General features: G+C 42.8%; 1 protein-coding gene across 7 annotated transcripts in view; it reads left to right on the top strand.

Moving 5' to 3' along the window:
- CSGALNACT1 (chondroitin sulfate N-acetylgalactosaminyltransferase 1) overlaps positions 1-18,731 on the top strand; it is a 365,212-nt gene that overhangs the window by 315,191 nt on the left and 31,290 nt on the right. For all 7 annotated transcript variants that reach the window (XM_017867278.1, XM_017867277.1, XM_017867275.1 and 4 more), the window contains one exon: positions 11,568-11,669. In XM_017867278.1, coding sequence (XP_017722767.1) covers positions 11,568-11,669 — 102 coding nt within the window. The remainder of the gene's footprint in view (positions 1-11,567; positions 11,670-18,731) is intronic.

Raw genomic sequence — 18,731 nt, 5'->3', positions numbered from 1 at the left:
TGTTTCTTGCTCGTGTAGGTAGGAAGGGATGGGTGGCGGAAAACTTGTGACCTGGAGAGGATGTTTTGAGAGCCTTTTGCATGTGCTAGACACGCTACCCAGATGCGAGGGATTGGAAGATGAATTCAAGACGCGGTGCCTACTTTCACGAGTAGCAGAAGCTGCAAATACAGAGCCAGATGCTGTGGCAGAGATACAGACAGGGGACAATGGGACACAAAGAGAAGCTGCCCAGGACAGCTGACACTGGAGCAGGAGGCTGAGTAGGGAGTTTACTTCACAGTCAGGGCATTTCTGAGTGTGGTGAGGTCTCTGAAACACTGGGATGTGAGATGGAAAATATCTGTGGGTATTTAATTCTTCGTAAGACCTTATTAAAGATGGCATTTCAAACCCAAAGAAGAGGTTATTCAGGGCATGGTGTCAGGACAACTAGCCAAACATAGCAGAAAAAAATGTGATTCTTACTTCACACCAAAAAGCAAAGTAAATTCCATTCAATTAAATATTTAAATGCAATGAACATGACCATAAAATTACTGGGAGAAAATATAAACAGCTACTTAAAAAATTTTGGATGTTGTCTTTATAAAGTCCTTTCCGTCCCCAGACTGGAGACTGTGAACTGCGGTTGACACTGAAGATGACAATGGAAGCGATCTGTATTTCTTTTTTTTTTTTTCTCTGTTTTCTAAATATTTATATAGCTACCATATGTTTTATATTTTGTTTAAAGATTCAGTGAAAGATTATTTTTGGCTTTTATAATTTAAACATGACTTTTTAGTTTGTAAAAGGTGATACTTGGCTATTATAAGATGTTTAAGCAGTGTAGAACAGCGCAAGGAATACTTTCTTTAAAAAGTCACTCCAGGTCTCACCTCCCAGAATTAACCATTATTAACATTAGTTGAACGTCATTCTGGGCAATTTTCTTTGCATAGCTGCAGATAGAAGAATTGCTTGCCAGCTGGGAATAAGTCAGTGCAACATGAGATATACTATACATTCTATTTCTACTTATAGACTTAAAATGTATCTTGCTTAAATTTGTAGAAGAAAACTGGAAGTATGATAAAGGATTTGCTGAACTTTAAGAAAATGTCTCTTCACTGTGAGAGACTTTAGTTCCCAAGAGATTCCGCTGAAGTTAAAAGTGATTTTGCAAAACAAAAAATGTTGGAATTATCATTTTTTCACTCCATTTTGTAACTTGACTGAAAATTGCAGTACAAAAGGAAATCAGCACAGCTATACTTTCTGCCTTCTGTGTCTCATCTTCTGATTTTTGTTAGCAATCATTTATTTATTTATTTTGAGACAGAGTCTCACAGTCACCCAGTGACCAAGGCAGTGGCACAGCCTTGGCTCACCACAGCCTCTGCCTCCCAGGTTCAAGCGATTCTCCTGCCTCAGTCTCCTGAGTAGCTGGAATTACAGATGTGCACCACCACACCCGGCCAATTTTTGTGTTTTTAGTAGAGACTGGGTTTCACCATGTTGGTCAGGCTGATCTCAAACTCCTGACCTCAAGTGATCTGCTCACCTCGGCCTCCCAAAGTGCTGGGATTACAGGCATGAGCTGCCGTGCCCGGCTGCAATCTATTACTTTGACCTTGATAGGGTTACAGCCTTTACATTCTGCTTTATAACTACAGTTTCTACAGTTCTAGTTCTGGATTTAAGTGGATTTCGTGTACTCATCAGCAGTCCTCTTCCAATAATTTTCCATTCCTGAGTTCTTAGCTGGCTATATTGTATGGTCAAGAAAGGTTTTCAAGAAAAGTCAGAAGTGTTTGAGAATGGAGTATCTACTTGTTGTCATTATCGTGTACAGACAGCTTAGCTGGGCTTAAAATTCGTGGGATACACTTTCCTTCCTCAGGACTTTGTAGATATTCTGGCGTTGAATGATCAGGTGAAGTTTAAGACCACTTTATTTTGTCTCTCTTGTAAATGGCTTTTGCCAGAATGCCTGAAGAATTCCTTAATTAGTCTTTAATTACTTTCACTTATTCAGGGTATGTCTCACCTCAGCGTCCATTGCCCTTCCCTTCCCTTCCCTTCCCCACTGCCCCTCTCTTCCCCTTCCCCTTGCTTTCCTTCCTTCTTTCCTTGATGGAGGAGTCTCACTCTGTCACCCAGACTGGAGTGCAGTGGCACAGTCTTGGCTGACTGCAACCTCTGCCTCCTAGGTTCAAGCACTTCTCATGCCTTAATCTCCCGAGTAGCTGGGACTACAGGTGCTTGCCACCATGCCCAGCTGCTTTTGGTACTTTTAGTAGAGATACGGTTTCACCATGTTCGCCAGGCTGGTCTTGAACTCCTGACCTCAGGGGATCTGCCCACCTCGGCCTCCCAAAATGCTGAGATTATAAGTGTGAGCCACCACGCCTGGCCAATGTCTGTCGTTCTTTAACTGATTTTCCTGTAGTACAGTTTCCTTTTTTGCTTTGTGGGTTCTTTCAGGAACATTTTTGGATGCTTTATTTTTGAGTTCTTCTCTTTGCTTCATTTATTGGATTCTCTGTTTCATGGACACAATTATATATTTTACGCGTCTTCTGCATTTATTAGCATCTGTTTTTTTTCATGCCTTTGTCTTTTATCTGCTTTCACTTAAACCTTTATTGTGTCAGTAATTTGATTTTCTGACATCTATTATGTACCTTGCTGTTTCTAACGTATTACTTCTGTGCATTTTGGCTCTTGATTTATTTTCTGAGCACACAGTGTGCCTGCTGACGTTATTCTGCTGTTTTTATTGTTTTCTCATTGGACTTTTAAAATTAAATTCATATTTTATCAATAAAGTGAAACATTTCTAAGAAATTTTCTTCTGTTTGACTTACATTTTCTTTCAGACTCATTTTTTCCTTTTGCTTTGCATGCTGTGTCTTAACTTTTTCTTTTAATTTTGTTCTGATTCTTGGGATATGGTTGCTATGATTTCTTTTTTATCTTTTCTCATCATGTGCAGGGGACTACCCAGCCTTCTGTTTGCTCGAACATAGGATGGGTGGATTCTCCTTGGCTCTCTCCTCATCTTGACTGAGAATTGTGCATATTTTGAGGACAGGGTATGTCTCTGTTCACTTTATTTGTAGTATAAAGGCTGGGTGTAGGAGAGGAAGAACCCCCAGGGGCTTTGTACTGCCTTTGTTGAAGTTCCCTGTTCTTCTGGCTCCTCTGAGCCCTGGGATGGATGTGTGAGTTTTGCCAGGCTCACCTGGTGTGGGGGGAATTAATTGTTTTCCCAAAGGGTAGGTGTATCATATTTGGCTCTCAGCATGCCTTTATATAAGGGCTGAGGCCTGGGACATCACAAAGAGTCAGCACCACTTATTCACGTCTCCAGCTGACGTGCTCGTCTTCAGCAGCTCTTTCCACGCCTACCAGTCAAAAAGAGGAAAAAGGAAAGTTTTGGCTCTGTTTCTAACGGTTCTGTGGGTTGTGGGGGAGATGCATATATGTCGTCTGCTCTCAGTATTTCTAATCCCTTCTCCTCTAACTGTTCTGATAAAGTATCTTGACTACGTGTAATTAACTTTTTTCCTTTGCTTACGTCACATCTCCCCTTCCCCGCTCCTTTTTTTTTTTTTTTTTTTTTTATTTGCAGGGGTTAGTTCACAAGCTTAGTTCGCAAGTAATTGGGATGCAACTACCTTCCCTCTCCACTTTCATTACAATTTGTAGAAAGACCAAAATGGCCTGCTGTGGCTCTTCCTGCTGTTGGTGCCAAGGTCCTAGGTGGAAGCCAAGGTCTCCTGTGTCTTCCCGAGGTCCCACAGGTTGTCTTCTCAAACCTGGACCTGTGTCTCCTCTGTTTTCTTACCAACTAGCTTCCCTTCTGGAGGTGGCCAGTGGGGCCAGAAGCCACAGGGAGCTAATGTAGAACCTTCCATTTCTTTCCTTGGCCTCCAGTCTGTTGACGTTCACAGCAGAAGATTATGTCTCCCTCATTGGTCATTTATTGGTGGCAAAATTGTTGCCATTTTCAACTATTTTTGGCACACAGTTTGCAGTGATTGCTGTTTGAGATTAATGTATTTAAAGCATTGTCGTTCCCATGCATCACCTTTAAAATATCAGCACCCTTTGCTCTCATACAGTTGGTTGAGGAATCTTTTACGTGTTTCTTCATATATCTCAGCTTTAGTATCTTCTCTAAAAGCAAAGTCTTGGTCCAGATGGTCCCCAGCCCCTTGCAGTTCTATGCAGATTATTACCAGTAGTAGGTTATTCCACTTCAGCATCAATTTGTTAATTGCTCACCTAGAAAAGACTTGCATGACTTAAACTTATAATAAATACGTCTTCTTGGACAGAAGGAAGAGATGTGGAACCTGGAATTCCCAAGAAGGAGCAGCCTTGGTCACGAGGCACAAAGTGATTCTGGGGAAGGCTAGGTATGCAGAAAATGGCTCACCCGGAGTGCTGGCCAGGCACGGGTATAATCTACAAGGAAGCAAATGCCACATCTTTGTGCTGTAAAACAGTGCTTGGGATGGTCCTTGGGGACGAAATAGATTTCTTGATGTGCAGAGTGTGTGGACTAAGTTATTTATTGTCATTATTGTTTCTTGTCATTATAGTCATCTCAAATACTCTCAAAAATTATTTGTGTTTTAAAAAACACAAGTTTAATAAAACAATTTTTATCAAGTTCAATGAACAAGGACTCAATAATAATATGGGAAGAGGGACAGGTCCACCTAAAAATTGGGACTAATAGAAAGTTAAAACTTGTCAAAAACACTAGGTTTCAGAATGTCCCAAAAGGCAAGGAGAAAGGGGTAAAATAAAGGCCAGAGTCCTCCAGCTGTTCATATTTAGTGAAGAGAAGTCTGTCATCCACTGGGTGAGATGAGCTTTCTCCTAGCACCCAGGGCCTTCATTTAACAGGCACTGAACCACCAAATAAATGATACTCCTCGGATTTACAAGAAATCATGATGCTAAAACTTGACGCTAAAGCTTGAGTATTGTCGTCTCTCAGTGAGAATAAAAGTCCCACTGCACCCCTCAGTAGCAATATAGACTACTCTGTTCTTGGTGCTGTGGGGCTATGTATGTGCTGTGTGAGTCCATTTTGTTTTTGTGGTTTTTTTAGAGACAGGGTCTCTAAAAAAGCTCAGTAGCCCAAGCTGGTGTGTAGTGGTGTGATCATGGCTCACTGCAGCCTCAAAGTCCTGGCCTCCAGTGATCCTCCCACCTCAGATTCCTGAGTAGCTGGGACTACAGATGCATGCCACCACATCCATCCGGATTTTTCATAGAGACAAAGTCTTGCTTTGTTACCCAGGTTGGCTTCAAACTCCTGACCTCAAGTGATCTTCTGTAAAGATCACTTTACAGCGTGCCTCAGCCTCCCAAAGTTTTGGGATTGCAGGTGTGAGACACTGTACCTGCAAATGACTTCATTTTTGTTTATGGAAATCAGATGCCTGGAACTGTGGCAGGCTTCTTCTCTCCTGCCGTCATTGTCCTGGCTAATGTGGGACCCTCACAGGCTTCATGTGCAGTTTCTTCACCCCTTGATGCCCCTCCCCTCCGCCTCTCTTGGGTCTCTGCAGACTCTACCTGTGGCTGGGAACAGAGGGAGCTCACCAGGGAAAGCTTGGTTTAAATGTAACTCCTGCTGTTTTTCTGTTTCCTTTTTGTCCAGTGGCATATTGGCTTAAACCTACTTCATCTTCCTCTTCTTCTCCTTCTCCTCCTTCTCCCCCTCCCTCTCCTCTCCTCCCCTCTTCCTCCTCCTCCCCTCTTCTTCCCCCTCCCCTTCCTTCCCTTCTCACTCCTTTTGCCTCCTTCCCCTCCTCCCCTACCTCTTCCCCCTCCCCCTCCTCCCCTCCCCTTCCTCCCCTTTCCCCTCCTCCCCTTCTCCTCTCTCCCTTTCTCCCTCTCCTCCCTTCTCCCCTGCTCCCTCTCCTCTTTGTCCTCCCTTCCTCCCCCTCTCCCCATCTTCTTCTTTCATCTTCCAACCCCATTTTGCTGTTGAAAAACTATTCTCAAATTTGGTTTTTGGCTGCTTTGTTTCTCTTACCTTCCGTATTCTAGATTTTAAGCCAGCTGGTTACTTCATTGTTTATTTTGCTTGTGATAGCAGGAAGAACCTCATAATAACAAAACTATAGATTTTCTTTGGTCTTTATCTCTAAGCCTCTCTGAGGGGAAAAAGGCAGAATTTTTATGGAAAATATTCTTCACTTTGCTTTAAAAAAAACCTTTCTCAATTCCAAGTTTACTTGATTTTTTATTTTGACTGCTTCCAGCTGGTCTGAGAACCCTTTTTCATGTTACTATATTCCTCCTCAGACTTGACTGGTAATTTTTGTCTTAATGTTCTCTTTCTAACATTTATGATATTTTAATATAGTATCAAGGAAATCTTGTACTTGAATTTTCTTGAACAGTTCTCTTTTGTTCACTTTTTTGGCCTAGAACCATTAAGATGGTTCTGAAAATCTCAGGAAAATTATTTTAAAGCAGTAAGTATAGAATCTTGGAAATTGAAATGAGCCTGGCACGTTAAAGCTAGGCTGGTTTATGCGACAGAAAGGCCTCAGGTCATCAAATGTTGGATCATGATAGAGATTCCTAGTTTCTTTGTGTTCCCCAACAGGAAAATGATATATTTTGCATAGTCTAATCCTCCTGCCTTCCCCAAGCCCCTCTACCTCTCCCATAGGCCATTTCACTATTTGTACACCAGAGCTGCACCAAGAAAGTTGGATGGCAAATGTGTTTGAGAGATACTAATCTATATCATTCATTGTATTTGGATAAAAGTTTCTCTTTGGGGACTTAATAGAAATTGATTTTTATTTCACTCGAGCCAGGGGTTATGTAGGAACATCTATCTAGCCAGGAGTAAAAAATGACCAAATGGCAAATTATCTCATTTTCTGTTTTGAAATGGACAGTTAGGAAAATAGGTCCAAATTGCTTGATTGAGAGTCAAAATTTACTCATTTCTTAACACTGATCAGACTACTCAAATGATGGAATAGAATAATTATATATCAATAAATTTATCTTGACACAGGAGAGGGGAGATGACCCTCTAAACCAAAGGAAGAATGCTGATTTTAAAGCCAGATTTTAGTTAGCCCGACTAACTCTCTTCATTTCCAATTTCTTTGTGCCAAGGAATTTCTTCTTGTAACCATGGAAGACTACAGTGGGAACATCAGGTCTCTCATATGTCATTTCATTTGCATGCGACACTGCTTAAAGCCTAAATAGATGTTCATCACATACCTGAACATTTGAGTAGAAAATTGACTTAGGAAAGAGTAGTGAGGTGATTTCCTTGCATCTATGCCTTTCTCAGCTGTCAAAGCCTTGCCTCTGCCCTTGTTCATGTGCGTGGTGGCTACTCACCTGTCAAGGCTCAGCCTGAATCCCCTTCCTCCTCAGGCCCCCTTTTCCTGGCACCCAGTGGAAATAACCATACTCTCCTCTCAGCCTTTTAGCTCATTTTACGTCTGTTACCGTGGTTATTGCATCCTGCATTATATTATAGTTCTTTACTTGTCTGTTGCTTCCAAAAAAATCTATAAAGTTCCTGCAGTAGGGAGGGTGACCAGTTGTCCCAACTGGCTTGGGACTGAGAAGTTTTCTAGGATACAGGATTTTCATTGCTAAAATCTAGAAAATTTCAGGAAAACCTGGATGATTGGTTCCACTACAAAGACCATATATGGTCATCCTTTGTAACTCTTCCTTCAGTTAGGATAATTCATTGCACACAAAAGTGCCCAGTAAGTGTTTGTTATTGAATCCATGATTCCTTAGACCATGTAATTATGAGGTATAAAGATAGGTATCCTTAACTGCAAGAAACACAAGTTTCCTCCTCTCTTTCTCTTACCTACGCTGGCAAGATTTCCAACCTTCTCTGGCCCTCTCAGTCTTTCTAGGTATCCTCAGTGATAACTCATACATGTGCAGATGTTAAGTTCAACCTCCACTGGCTGCACAAGCATCAATTGTATGAAGCACACCCATGCTTCTGACAACAGCCAGAGGAGCTATCACTCCGTGATGGCATGGGGCTTCTGCTGCTACCATACCCACCACCATCTCTATCACAGTAACACCATTACATTCCCCAAAAGCCCTGGCTTGAGCTCCCAGTACCCTCAAGTTTTGTTTGCTGTGAAGGAAGCCTTCCCATGGTTTTCGTAGCTCTGTCTCTCTAGAACTCACAGGTGAGTCCACAAGAGCTGGCTGGAGAACAGGACCTACCCCAGGGGTGTGCATCACTTTGACAAGCACACTGCCCCTCTGACAAGTCAGTTGTTTTTACCGAGCCTGTTTTTCCCTCAAGACAGTGATTGAGAACCAAGGTGATTTTGTACACCCACCTCCCCCTGCTCTGGGACATCTGGCAAGGTCTGGAGACTTGTTTGGTTGTCAAATATGGGATAGGTGGGTGCTCCTGGCATCCAGTTACTGGAGGACAGGGATGCTGCCACACGTCCTATGGTACACATCATGGCGCCTCCCACAATAAAGCATTAGCGGGTCTAAACTGTTAGCAGTGCAGAGGTTGAAAAAGGCTCCCTTAGGATGAGTTATCACACTAAGGGTACAACCCTTCCTCAAATCAGGCCTCAGATCAGCTTGTCACCAGTCCATCAGACCTGCCCATTCTATCTGGCTGGTTCCCATCAGAAACTCAGGTTGAACAGTCCTTCCCCACAGCCCATTTACATTTGGAGTTTTCTTGTAGCTTTTCCCTTCCACCTGGCCATACCAGCCCCCAGCTTTGTAGTGGGGTCCTAGGCAGTGAGTCCAAAGCTGTCAGACTTAACAGGCGCATCCCTCAGGCGGTCCAGGTGACCTGGGGAGATGACTGCCAGGCAGGTGCTTAGGAAACCTGGCTTTCATGCCTGCCTGCCTCCATAGCTTGGTCAGGTCACTGGAACTCCTTCCCTCACCTGTACGCTAAGACTGTGAACAATGGCCACGTACCTCCCTCCACAGGGCAGGCATGCAGATCAATAACAGAACTCAAAGACCATGAAGGGCTTTTGGCCTCTTGGGAAACAGAAATATAGGTGTCTAAGTGACTGTGATATATGTTTTGTGATAAGAAATATATCTTAATTAGCCTCTGTACTCTCCATACCCTCTTGTTACAATATCTAGGGGAAGAACTGCTTTATGGGTTTATTTTTTTGTTGGTTTTAAGAAAAAACATCCTAAGAAGAGTTTTTCTGGAATAGAAGCAGAATATTAAGGCCGAGCATGGCGGCTCACACCTTTAATTCCAGCACTTTGGGAGGCCAAGGCAAGTGGATCACCTGAGGTCAGGAGTTCGAGACCAGCCTGGCCAACATGGTGAAACCCTGTCTCCACTGAAAATACAAAAATTAGGTGGGCATGGTGGCGCACACTTGTGGTCCCAGGTACTCAGGAGGCTAGGGTGGGAGGATCACTTGAACCTGGGATGTTAAGGTTGTGGTGAGCCAAGATGGCACCAGTGCCTGGTGACAGAGTGGGACCCTGTCTCAGTCAATCAATCAATCAATCAATCAAAGAATTTTCAGGCTTCCAGGTTCAGGCAGAAGAATGACCCAGTGGGAATGGGGAGCTCAAACACAGAGACCATGGGTAAATGATGAGCTTCCCAGAGGGATCTTAGGAGGTTGAGTTTCCTGAGATTCATGGCAAAGGCTCCATAGACAGTGTTACCAAGGTGTTTATAGAGAAGTGCTATCAGAGGCATGTAAGTCTGCCCGAAGGAGCCAAGTACCATGTGTCCGGGTATGAATAACAGTGCAAAGCCAGGAGTTTGAATACACAACGAATGCAATTCTCCTCCATTCTCATGCATTTTATTTAGTTAGTTAGTTAGTTAGTTAGTTAGTTAGTTACTATTTTTGAGATGGAGTCTTACTCTTTTGCCCAGGCCGGAGTGCACCGGCACCATCTCAGCTCACTGCAACCTCTGGCTCCCGGGTTTGAGTGATTCTCCTGCCTCAACCTCCCAAGTAGTTGGTATTACAGGCCTGCACCACCATGCCTGACTGATTTTTGTATTTTTAATAGAGACAGGGTTTCACCATGTTGACCAGGGTGGTCTTTAACTCCTGATCTCAAGTGATCCTCCTGCCTTGGCCTCTCAAAGTGCTGGGATTACAGACGTGAGCCACCACGCCTGGCCTACTTTACTTTTTAAACTTTTGCCTCCAAACCAAAAACATATGGACATAGTCACTCATGTACACACTCTTTCTCACACACACCTTTCCAGTGGATGGAGTCTGCTGAGAATTGTTTAGAGCAAAACAAAGATCGTTCAGCCAGCCAGCCATGGTTTTTCATAGTACGAGACTCATATTCTTCTAAAGCGCTTGTTTGTTTTATTATAGAGAGTGATTATAGAGAGTGTTCGTTTTACACAGTACACGGAGAACTCAAGAGCAGACATGTCTTACTCATTTCTTTTTTTTTTTTTTTTTTTTTTTGAGACGGAGTCTTGCTCTGTCGCCCAGGCTGGAGTGCAGTGGCCGCATCTCCACTCACTGCAAGCTCCGCCTCCCGGGTTCACGCCATTCTCCTGCTTCAGCCTCCCCAGTAGCTGGGACTACAGGTGCCCGCCACCTCACCTGACTAATTTTTTTGTATTTTTAGTAGAGACGGGGTTTCACCGTGTTAGCCAGGATAGTCTCGATCTCCTGACCTCATGATCTGCCCACCTCAGCCTCCCAAAGTGCTGGGATTACCGGCGTGAGCCACCGCGCCCGGCCTACTTTGCCTTTTTTAAGACGCGTCACCTAGTCACAGAGAGTAAAGGTCCAATGCGTCTGTCTTACTGCTTAAAAACAGGAAGTGCTTTGAATGGATTTAAAATACCGGAGAGGGAGACAGCAAAGATGTTATTAGAAAATGAGAATGCTGATTCTTCATACTTAGTGGGCGACCCTCTCCGGATTCTAGGATGGATTTTTCCCACTGCATGCACAAATTTCAAGCAGTTTTTCTGGCACTTGTCCTTGTATGTGTGCCTTTATTCTACCCTGGCAGAGGAAGTTAAGGTATTGTCTGGGAAGTTTGTGAAGGGGATCTTTTGTATATACAGGATTTCATTGTTGGTTGGTGATGATTGAGTCTGCGGGGACTGTGGCTAAGTGGGAGCTCCTGGTTTTGAAACATGTCGTTACATCCTAGGCCTCTGTTCCCTATCCTTTGTCTGCTTTTAAACCTCTGCCCTTGCTCTGGGTTGCTGAGGTAGCTCTTTCTTCCTCCAGAAAGAGACAGAATTCTCAGAACCAAGCCTGTGGCCACAGTGAGCCCTGCATGTGTCTTGCCTGGGTCAGTATCATCTTCCCTATTTCTTCCTTGTGGAATTCTCATCTTTCTTACCTCTCCCTTTTGGTCTTTTTCCTTACGGAATAGCCAGCCAGAAAGGTCCTAGATTCCCATCTCTGCTCTTCTTGAAGTTTACTTAGTTTCCTTCAAGACCCTTTTGCACTTTACGAAAAGGTATTTGTTTGTGCTGTGCCTGTCAATGTGAAAACAGGCACCAGACATGCATGTGTTTTGTTTTCCAGGGAGATGTGCATTGAGCAGGATGGGAGAGTCCATCTCACTGTTGTTTACTTTGGGAAAGAAGAAATAAATGAAGTCAAAGGAATACTTGAAAACACTTCCAAGTGAGTACAATACGGAGCCGTCATAAGGAGTCCTGGTAACTGAGCTCAGGAGCACACATTCAAGGCTGAAACTTCTGCTTAGTTTTATTTTTCTTTACACTGTGGGTGAACTGGGATGGATTGATTGCTGGCTGTGTGCAGGGAAAAGTCTGCACTCCTCTTCCCCAGGAGACTACCCTGTCTGACACTGGTTTTCAGTGTGCGTGGGTGATGACTTGGTCATTGGAGATAAACTGCAGACATCAAGGGTGAGGGGATCATGGGCTTCTTTGAGCTTCCACGTAACTGGATGTTGTCACTTTTAGCACCATAGATGCGGGGACTTCTTTATGTTGCAGAGTAGGAATTAGGGAGAGCACAGCTGTTCAGTGAACTCCATCTCAGCCATAGCTTCAGAGGCTGAGAGTGAAGTCTAGGCTCAGATCTCATCCACTTAGCAAGCAGTCTCACCCTTTGGGCTTTCATTCGTTAAGTATTTTGAGACATTCAGGGGAAACCAGAAATGGCGGCCAAGGCAGGATCCTTGATCAAACTTACTTAGTCGAATACAAATTATTTAACTGAAAGCTTGAGACCTTCAGTTGTACATTTATACCTAGTTCATCAGTTGCATGGGGGAATAAATGTATTCAAAAGCAGCAGAGATGGATTTTTTTTTCCCTATAAAAATAAATGAATAAGTAATCCCCATGGCATCTTCTGCCAGTAAGGAAGCCGGAATGGCACTGCACACTGGCCTGTAGTTTGCCCTGGAGGTTTGCAGGGGGGCGATTTAAGTCATCAGGGTGGGTGGTTTGTAAGCCAGTGAAGCTTTGACTATGGCCAGTGGTATGCAGGGGCAGAAATAGTCTGAGTAGATCCATATGATTGAGATATAAACACTATCCTCTGTTTTGAGTTTCTGGTAAATGGTAATAGGATGATAGTCGAAGGATAAGATTCTAAGACTGAGTGTACTTTTCATGCTTTGTTACTAGTTTTGTATTAATGGGCCCAAGATCTGAATGCTAGTTATAATTGTTCAAGCATTCTTAAGCAGGAGATCAGCAAACTTCAGCTCACTGGCCAAATTTTGTCTTGCACCTGTCTTTGTAAGTAAAGTTTTATTGGAATGCAGGCATGCCCATTTGTTTACATATTATTTGTATCTGCCTTTGTCTACAGCTGTGCAGCTGAGTAGTCATCACAAAGGCTGTGTGACTCACAAAGCCTAAACTGTTCACTGTCTGCCTCTTTACAGACAACTTGTGTCCATCCCTGCTCTAAAGCAATAGTGAGTTGAGTTTAAAACCAGCAACAACTTAAAGCTATGCCTGTGTCTAAGATCAAATAGAATAAAATAATTGAATATCCTGAATGCAAGTGAAATAGAAATTCCTTGACTCCAGTGCATTACAATGTTCTTAGAAACGAAGAACGTGAATGATGTAAATTCATGTCCCCTGCCCTGTGGGTAGGTTTTAACATCTCTGTCAGTGTAAGTCCTAGACATAGGTTCTTTAAAGTTTCCCAGATGATTCTAATGTGAAGCCACAATTGAGAACAATTGTACCACAAGGTGGTAGTCCACCTGGGAGCTGCTCCCTCAACTGCAGCCAGCTGGCTGCCCCACCCCGAGAGATTTTAAGCAGCTCCCCAGGTGACTCTGAAGTGCAGCTAGGCTTGACAGCCTCCTTCCTACTGGGTATGGCAGATTTCCAGCACATCAAAGAGTGACCAGATGTTTGCTGAGGGTTACAGGTAACCAAATTTACATGAGTCCCATGGGTAAGTAGAAGGACAGTTTAGACCCCTTGTAGTGACTGGAATGCTTAAGGTCATACTTTCATCGATACATTTTTCTCCATATCAAATTACCTGGCAAGCTGAATTCTCAACCAGAAGGTGGCTTGGTAAGCAGAGAATGCATAGAATCTGAGTAAGAAAAGTAAAATCATTCGAGTGGTAGAGACGGTTTGCCTCCAACTTTGGCAAACATCTAGTCATCAATCTATCCAGTTCGCTTCATGCTAGAGACCAGGTTGGTTGGTGTTTAAAGTAACGCTACGTAAACTTTGGCAAAATTAACCTGAACTTCTTAAGTTGTGTATGTATAGGCCTATACCTGGTATATGTATATAGTTGTATATGTATATACCTATACCTATACCTAGTTGACTAGTTGCATAGGGAATAAAATAAATAATTTTTTGGTGTTGATATCCTCATTCTATTAACCAGTGATATCTGTAGTGTCGATGTCACTGATGCTTTGGGCCATGTCCTGCCTTCTCTTAGGGTGTTGCTGGTCAGGCCACCGCTCCTAGGAATGCCCAGACCTCTGCAGCCAGCCTGAGTTGACTTCACTCTACCATACCACACTCCACCTTCCAGATCAATCTTCCTACCTCCCCCACTGCCTTAGACTCGTCCCCAGATGGGCTGTTGCTTTTAATCCTGTCTTTACGACTTACTGCTCCCCAGTCAAACTGGGAGCAGAATTGGATGTTTCTCTTCACTCCCATTATTCTCCTTTCTTGGGGGTTCCTTCTACCCTCCTTTTTGTTAACTCAAACCTCAACCCCCATCACTCCCCACCTAAGTTCCCATCTCTGGAGCTCTTTCTGACTCCCAGTCCTTTACGCTCTGAATTCCAACTGTACTCACTTTCTACACCTCTTATATCTGGCACTTGGTGTAAATTTGATGATTTACATTTCTTCCTGTTGTGCTAACTTTGCAACTAGATTATAAGCTGCTGAATAAGTAGTACTATGTCTCGTGACTCCTTAATTCCAGCACTTAGCACAACACCATACAGAGAAAATGTTCAAGGTTTGTTCATCAAGAGAAAAATAATGCCAGGTATATAGTATATTTGTGCACATAGTAATATATTTTGTTTCTTTTTGAGGCAAGGTCTCGCTCTGTCACCCAGACAAGAGTGCAGTGGTGTGATCATACCTCATTAAAGCCTCCAACTCCTGAGCTCATGTGGTCTTCCCAACTTAGCCTCTTTAGTAGCTGGGACTACAAGCATGTGCCACCATGCCTGGCTTATTTATATATATATTTTTTGTGGAGACAATGTCTCCCTGTGTTGCCCAGGCTGGTCTCAAACCCCTGACCTTGAGCAATCAATCCTCTTGCCTCATCCTCCCAAAATTCTGGGATTACAGGTGTGATCCTCTACACCCAGCCTCCCATAGTAATCTATATATAAGCTTATACACGAAATTTTATTTAAACATTTTAAAATTATTTTTAAGGTAATAAAACTTTTGTTCAGAGGGGTCTTATTTCTGAATAATATAACTTGCATAAATTATAGTATTTAATATTCGTTACCTGATGAGATAGACACTGCTGTGGGCCCTACTTCATAGATGAAGAAACTGAGGCTTAATGAGGATGTTACTCAGGCCGTGGTCTCTGCCATATGGGAGAGCCAGAATCAGAGCCTCGTGTTAAGTTCCAGACTCATAGTGTTAGCATACCACCACATTTTCACTCTAATATGCTCGCTCCTAAAACCCATAGTTGTTGGTTGAAAGTAGTAAGATTTATAGTCACACTCAATGAAATTTATGTTATTTGGAAATCAGTATTGTGATTAAGCTGTTCTAAATCCAGTTAAATGCATGTGCTTCAATATCTTTTTAAAAATCTTGTTTAGTGACCAGTATGCAATATGTTACACTCTCTCTCCCTCGGTTTATTCTTACTCGCTTGAGCTTTGCATTGCAGTTGATTGCTATAGATCAGTGTTCTGCAAACTCCAGTTTGTGATTTATTAGAGGGTTGTGAAATCGATTTTGTGGCTTATGTCCAGTTTTTAAAAAGTGAAGCAGAATAGGATAGAAAATATCAGCGTGAATCGCAAGTAGTAAGGATGTTCTTTCATGAAAGTTTAATTTCAGTGTGTGTGCGTGTGTGTGTGCTGCATCAGGATGTGTAATATATTCCTTTGTAAGGATCATGGTCAAAATGCTTAAAAGCTACTACCATAGACAGAAGTACAAATCCGTTCTCAATATCTGATTCTTATTCTATAGATTTTTCCAAGCTTCAGTTAATCTCAGATTAGCTCAGTGGTTCTTCACTATAAACATGCTTTGGAATAACCTGTGGTGCTTTTCAAAATGGAGATTCCTTGGACCCAGGCTCAGAAATCCTGAATCAATGAGCCTGAGATGAAGCCTGGGAACCATCACTGAACTGGTTCCACATGTGAAGTTGATGTGGGTGGTTCATGGACCATACTGTAAGAAATACTGCTTTAGGTAGATGCTTGCTTGGAGCTATGTAATAGGAAATTTTTTGTTGTTGTTGTTTTGTTTTTTTGAGACGGAGTCTCTTTTGCCAGGCTGGATTGCAGTGGGACAATCTCGGCTCACTGCAACCTCCGCCACTTGGGTTCAAGCGATTCTCCTACCTCAGCCTCCCAAGTAGCTGGGACTATAGGTGCGTGCAACCACACCCAGCTAGTTTTTGTATTTGTATTTTTTATTATTTATTATTATTTTTTTTTGAGACGTAGTCTCACTGTGTCGCCCAGGCTGGAGTGCAGTGGCCGGATCTCAGCTCACTGCAAGTTCCGCCTCCTGGGTTTACACCATTCTCCTGCCTCAGCCTCCCTAGTAACTGGGACTACAGGCGCCTGCCACATCACCCGGCTAGTTTTTTTATACTTTTTTAGTAGAGACAGGGTTTCACCGGGTTAGCCAGGATGGTCTTGATCTCCTGACCTCGTGATCCACCCGTCTCGGCCTCCCAAAGTGCTGGGATTACAGGCTTGAGCCGCCGCACCCGGACCGTTTTTGTATTTTTAATAGAGATAGGGGTTCACCTTGTTGGCCAGGATGGTCCCGATCTCTTGACCTCGTGATCCACTCGCCTTGGCCTCCCAAAGTCCTGGGATTACAGGTGTAAGCCACGGTGTCTGACCGGAAAAATTTTTTTAATGTAACTGGTAGATGAATTGGCATTTACTACATTGTAAGTTGACATTTACTGCATTGTAAGTTCATCTTTGCCCAGTCACAAGGACACGAAAGCATCCTTCAGAGGAATCATGTCTGAGATTGAGATGGTAGAAATGAGGCACCGCCCTGCCAGAGAGTGTCTGTGATGCTAGGAGAGGGTTGTTGTCATTATCAGGGACCTACCTTGCCAGTGGTTGTGTCAGCATTTCACACCTCTTTGAAAGTATTTGACAGATACCTCCAGGAAGATTTTATCTGGGGGAAATGGTTTATTCCAGGATTTTTGTTTGTTCATTTTCAGAAATTTGAGAAGCATTGTTGATTTGCTTTTATTTTTTTTTTTAAACAAGGATTTTTAGATAACCATCTCATTTCCTAAAATGAAATAAGCTGCACAGTAGATCTCTCCCAAGCAGATAATTAGTCTCAGACCCTGGGAAACAGGGGCAGGGAGTTGCACCTTGCAGATGACAGCAGTATCTCAGGCCTCTGACCATCTCACCTGGCATTTGCCAGAGGCTGAGCTAAGCATGATTCTGCTTGGTGTGCCAACTCTTTATGGAGATGTGCCTGCATTCTGAATTGTTTACTGTGGATTTGAATACACCATATAAATTATGTTATTGTAAAAATGTTAATTTCCTGAGTATGATTACTATATTTTTCTAATGAACCAGAAAAGTATCTTGCTTCTTGGGAGATACATGTCTTCAAAGGTGAAGTTGCCTTGATATCTGAAACTAACTCTTAAATGCTTCAGAGAGAGAAAAAAAAGCAAATATGGCAAAATGTTAACACTTAGTGAATGTAGCCAAGGGTGTGTGGGTACTTATTATACTATTCTTATGGCTTTTCTGAAGGTTTAGAATTTCTCCAGATAAACATGTGGGGAAGATACATTGCGAAAAACAATGAAGTGATATTAGTACATGCAGTGGAATAGAATGCACTGCTTAAAAGAAGAGTCAGAGCGGTGAAAATGGAGTAAAGACCTGTGCAAATACTCCTCTCCACAGAAGCAGTAAGAAAATTGGAAAAAAATGGAATCACTTTTCTCAGAACTCTAGAAATTAACCAAAGTTTCCAACAATCTGGAGAGCATTTATCCAAGAAACATGGATGAATTTTGGTGTGAAAGGGAGCTTTGTGGAGGTTTAACTTGCCCTATTCCCATCCGCAACTCCAGCTCTCTGGTAACCTGGAAATCCAACAGCCCACAAGCACAGTGATCACCACAGCCTGGCAGCCAGTGGTGGAACAAAATGGGGTTGGAGATCCTTTAAAGCGGGGATGTCCAATCTTTTGACTTCTCTGGGCCACATTGAAAGAATTGTGTTGGGCCATACATAAAATATACTAAAACTAATGATACCTGAAGAGCTAAAAATAAAATCTCATAATGTTTACGGAAAGTTTATGAAGTTGTGTTGGGCTGCATTCAAAGCTGTCCTGGGCCACATGGGTTGGACAAGCTTGCTTTAAGGCATCACAGCTGGAGAGTTGTCACTGTTTGAACTGTCTGGAGGTTCCTTGGAAGACACCGCTCACAAGATTGTCTTTTTGTGACCTGACTCAGAGCTCTTCCAATGCAGAAAGTATTTTCTTCAGGGAGAGCATTTGTCTAAAACAATTATAGGAAGTGTTTAACTTTGTGGCTGCCTGAGACAGTGGTTAAGAGTTGGGGCAAGCAATAGACTAATCAAAAAGCTTAAAAGGAAAGTCTGGGAGATTAGATATTCATAGGGCCTTTGGAAAGCTCCAGCACATTCCCGAAAACCTAAGGACCATGTGCATCTCTAGGGCTATGCTCCTACTTAAAACCCAAGTATGTCCTAAGCTTCCACTTGTGGCTGACCTTCAGTCTCTGTGGAAGCAAGAAGTAAAGGATAAATGAGTCATTGACTGCCTGGCTGAGTGTTGAAAGTGTATCCCAATATGCAAACAGAATAGCTCAGCAAAATCAGAATTACTGGTTCCAGCCATTTCAGGAAATTGTTGTCCACTCATTAGCTGACCATTAAGTGGTCACACAACAAAGAACTGAGACTTTACAGAATTAGTTCAAAAAGTTCACTAAACGAACAACAACAAACCTGGG

The sequence above is a fragment of the Rhinopithecus bieti genome, unplaced genomic scaffold (genome assembly GCF_001698545.2).
Source record: "Rhinopithecus bieti isolate Rb0 unplaced genomic scaffold, ASM169854v2 scaffold_2888, whole genome shotgun sequence".
NCBI lineage: Eukaryota > Metazoa > Chordata > Mammalia > Primates > Cercopithecidae > Rhinopithecus > Rhinopithecus bieti.
The sequence above is the reverse complement of the archived record's forward strand: the minus strand, read 5'-3'. Positions and strand labels throughout refer to the sequence as shown.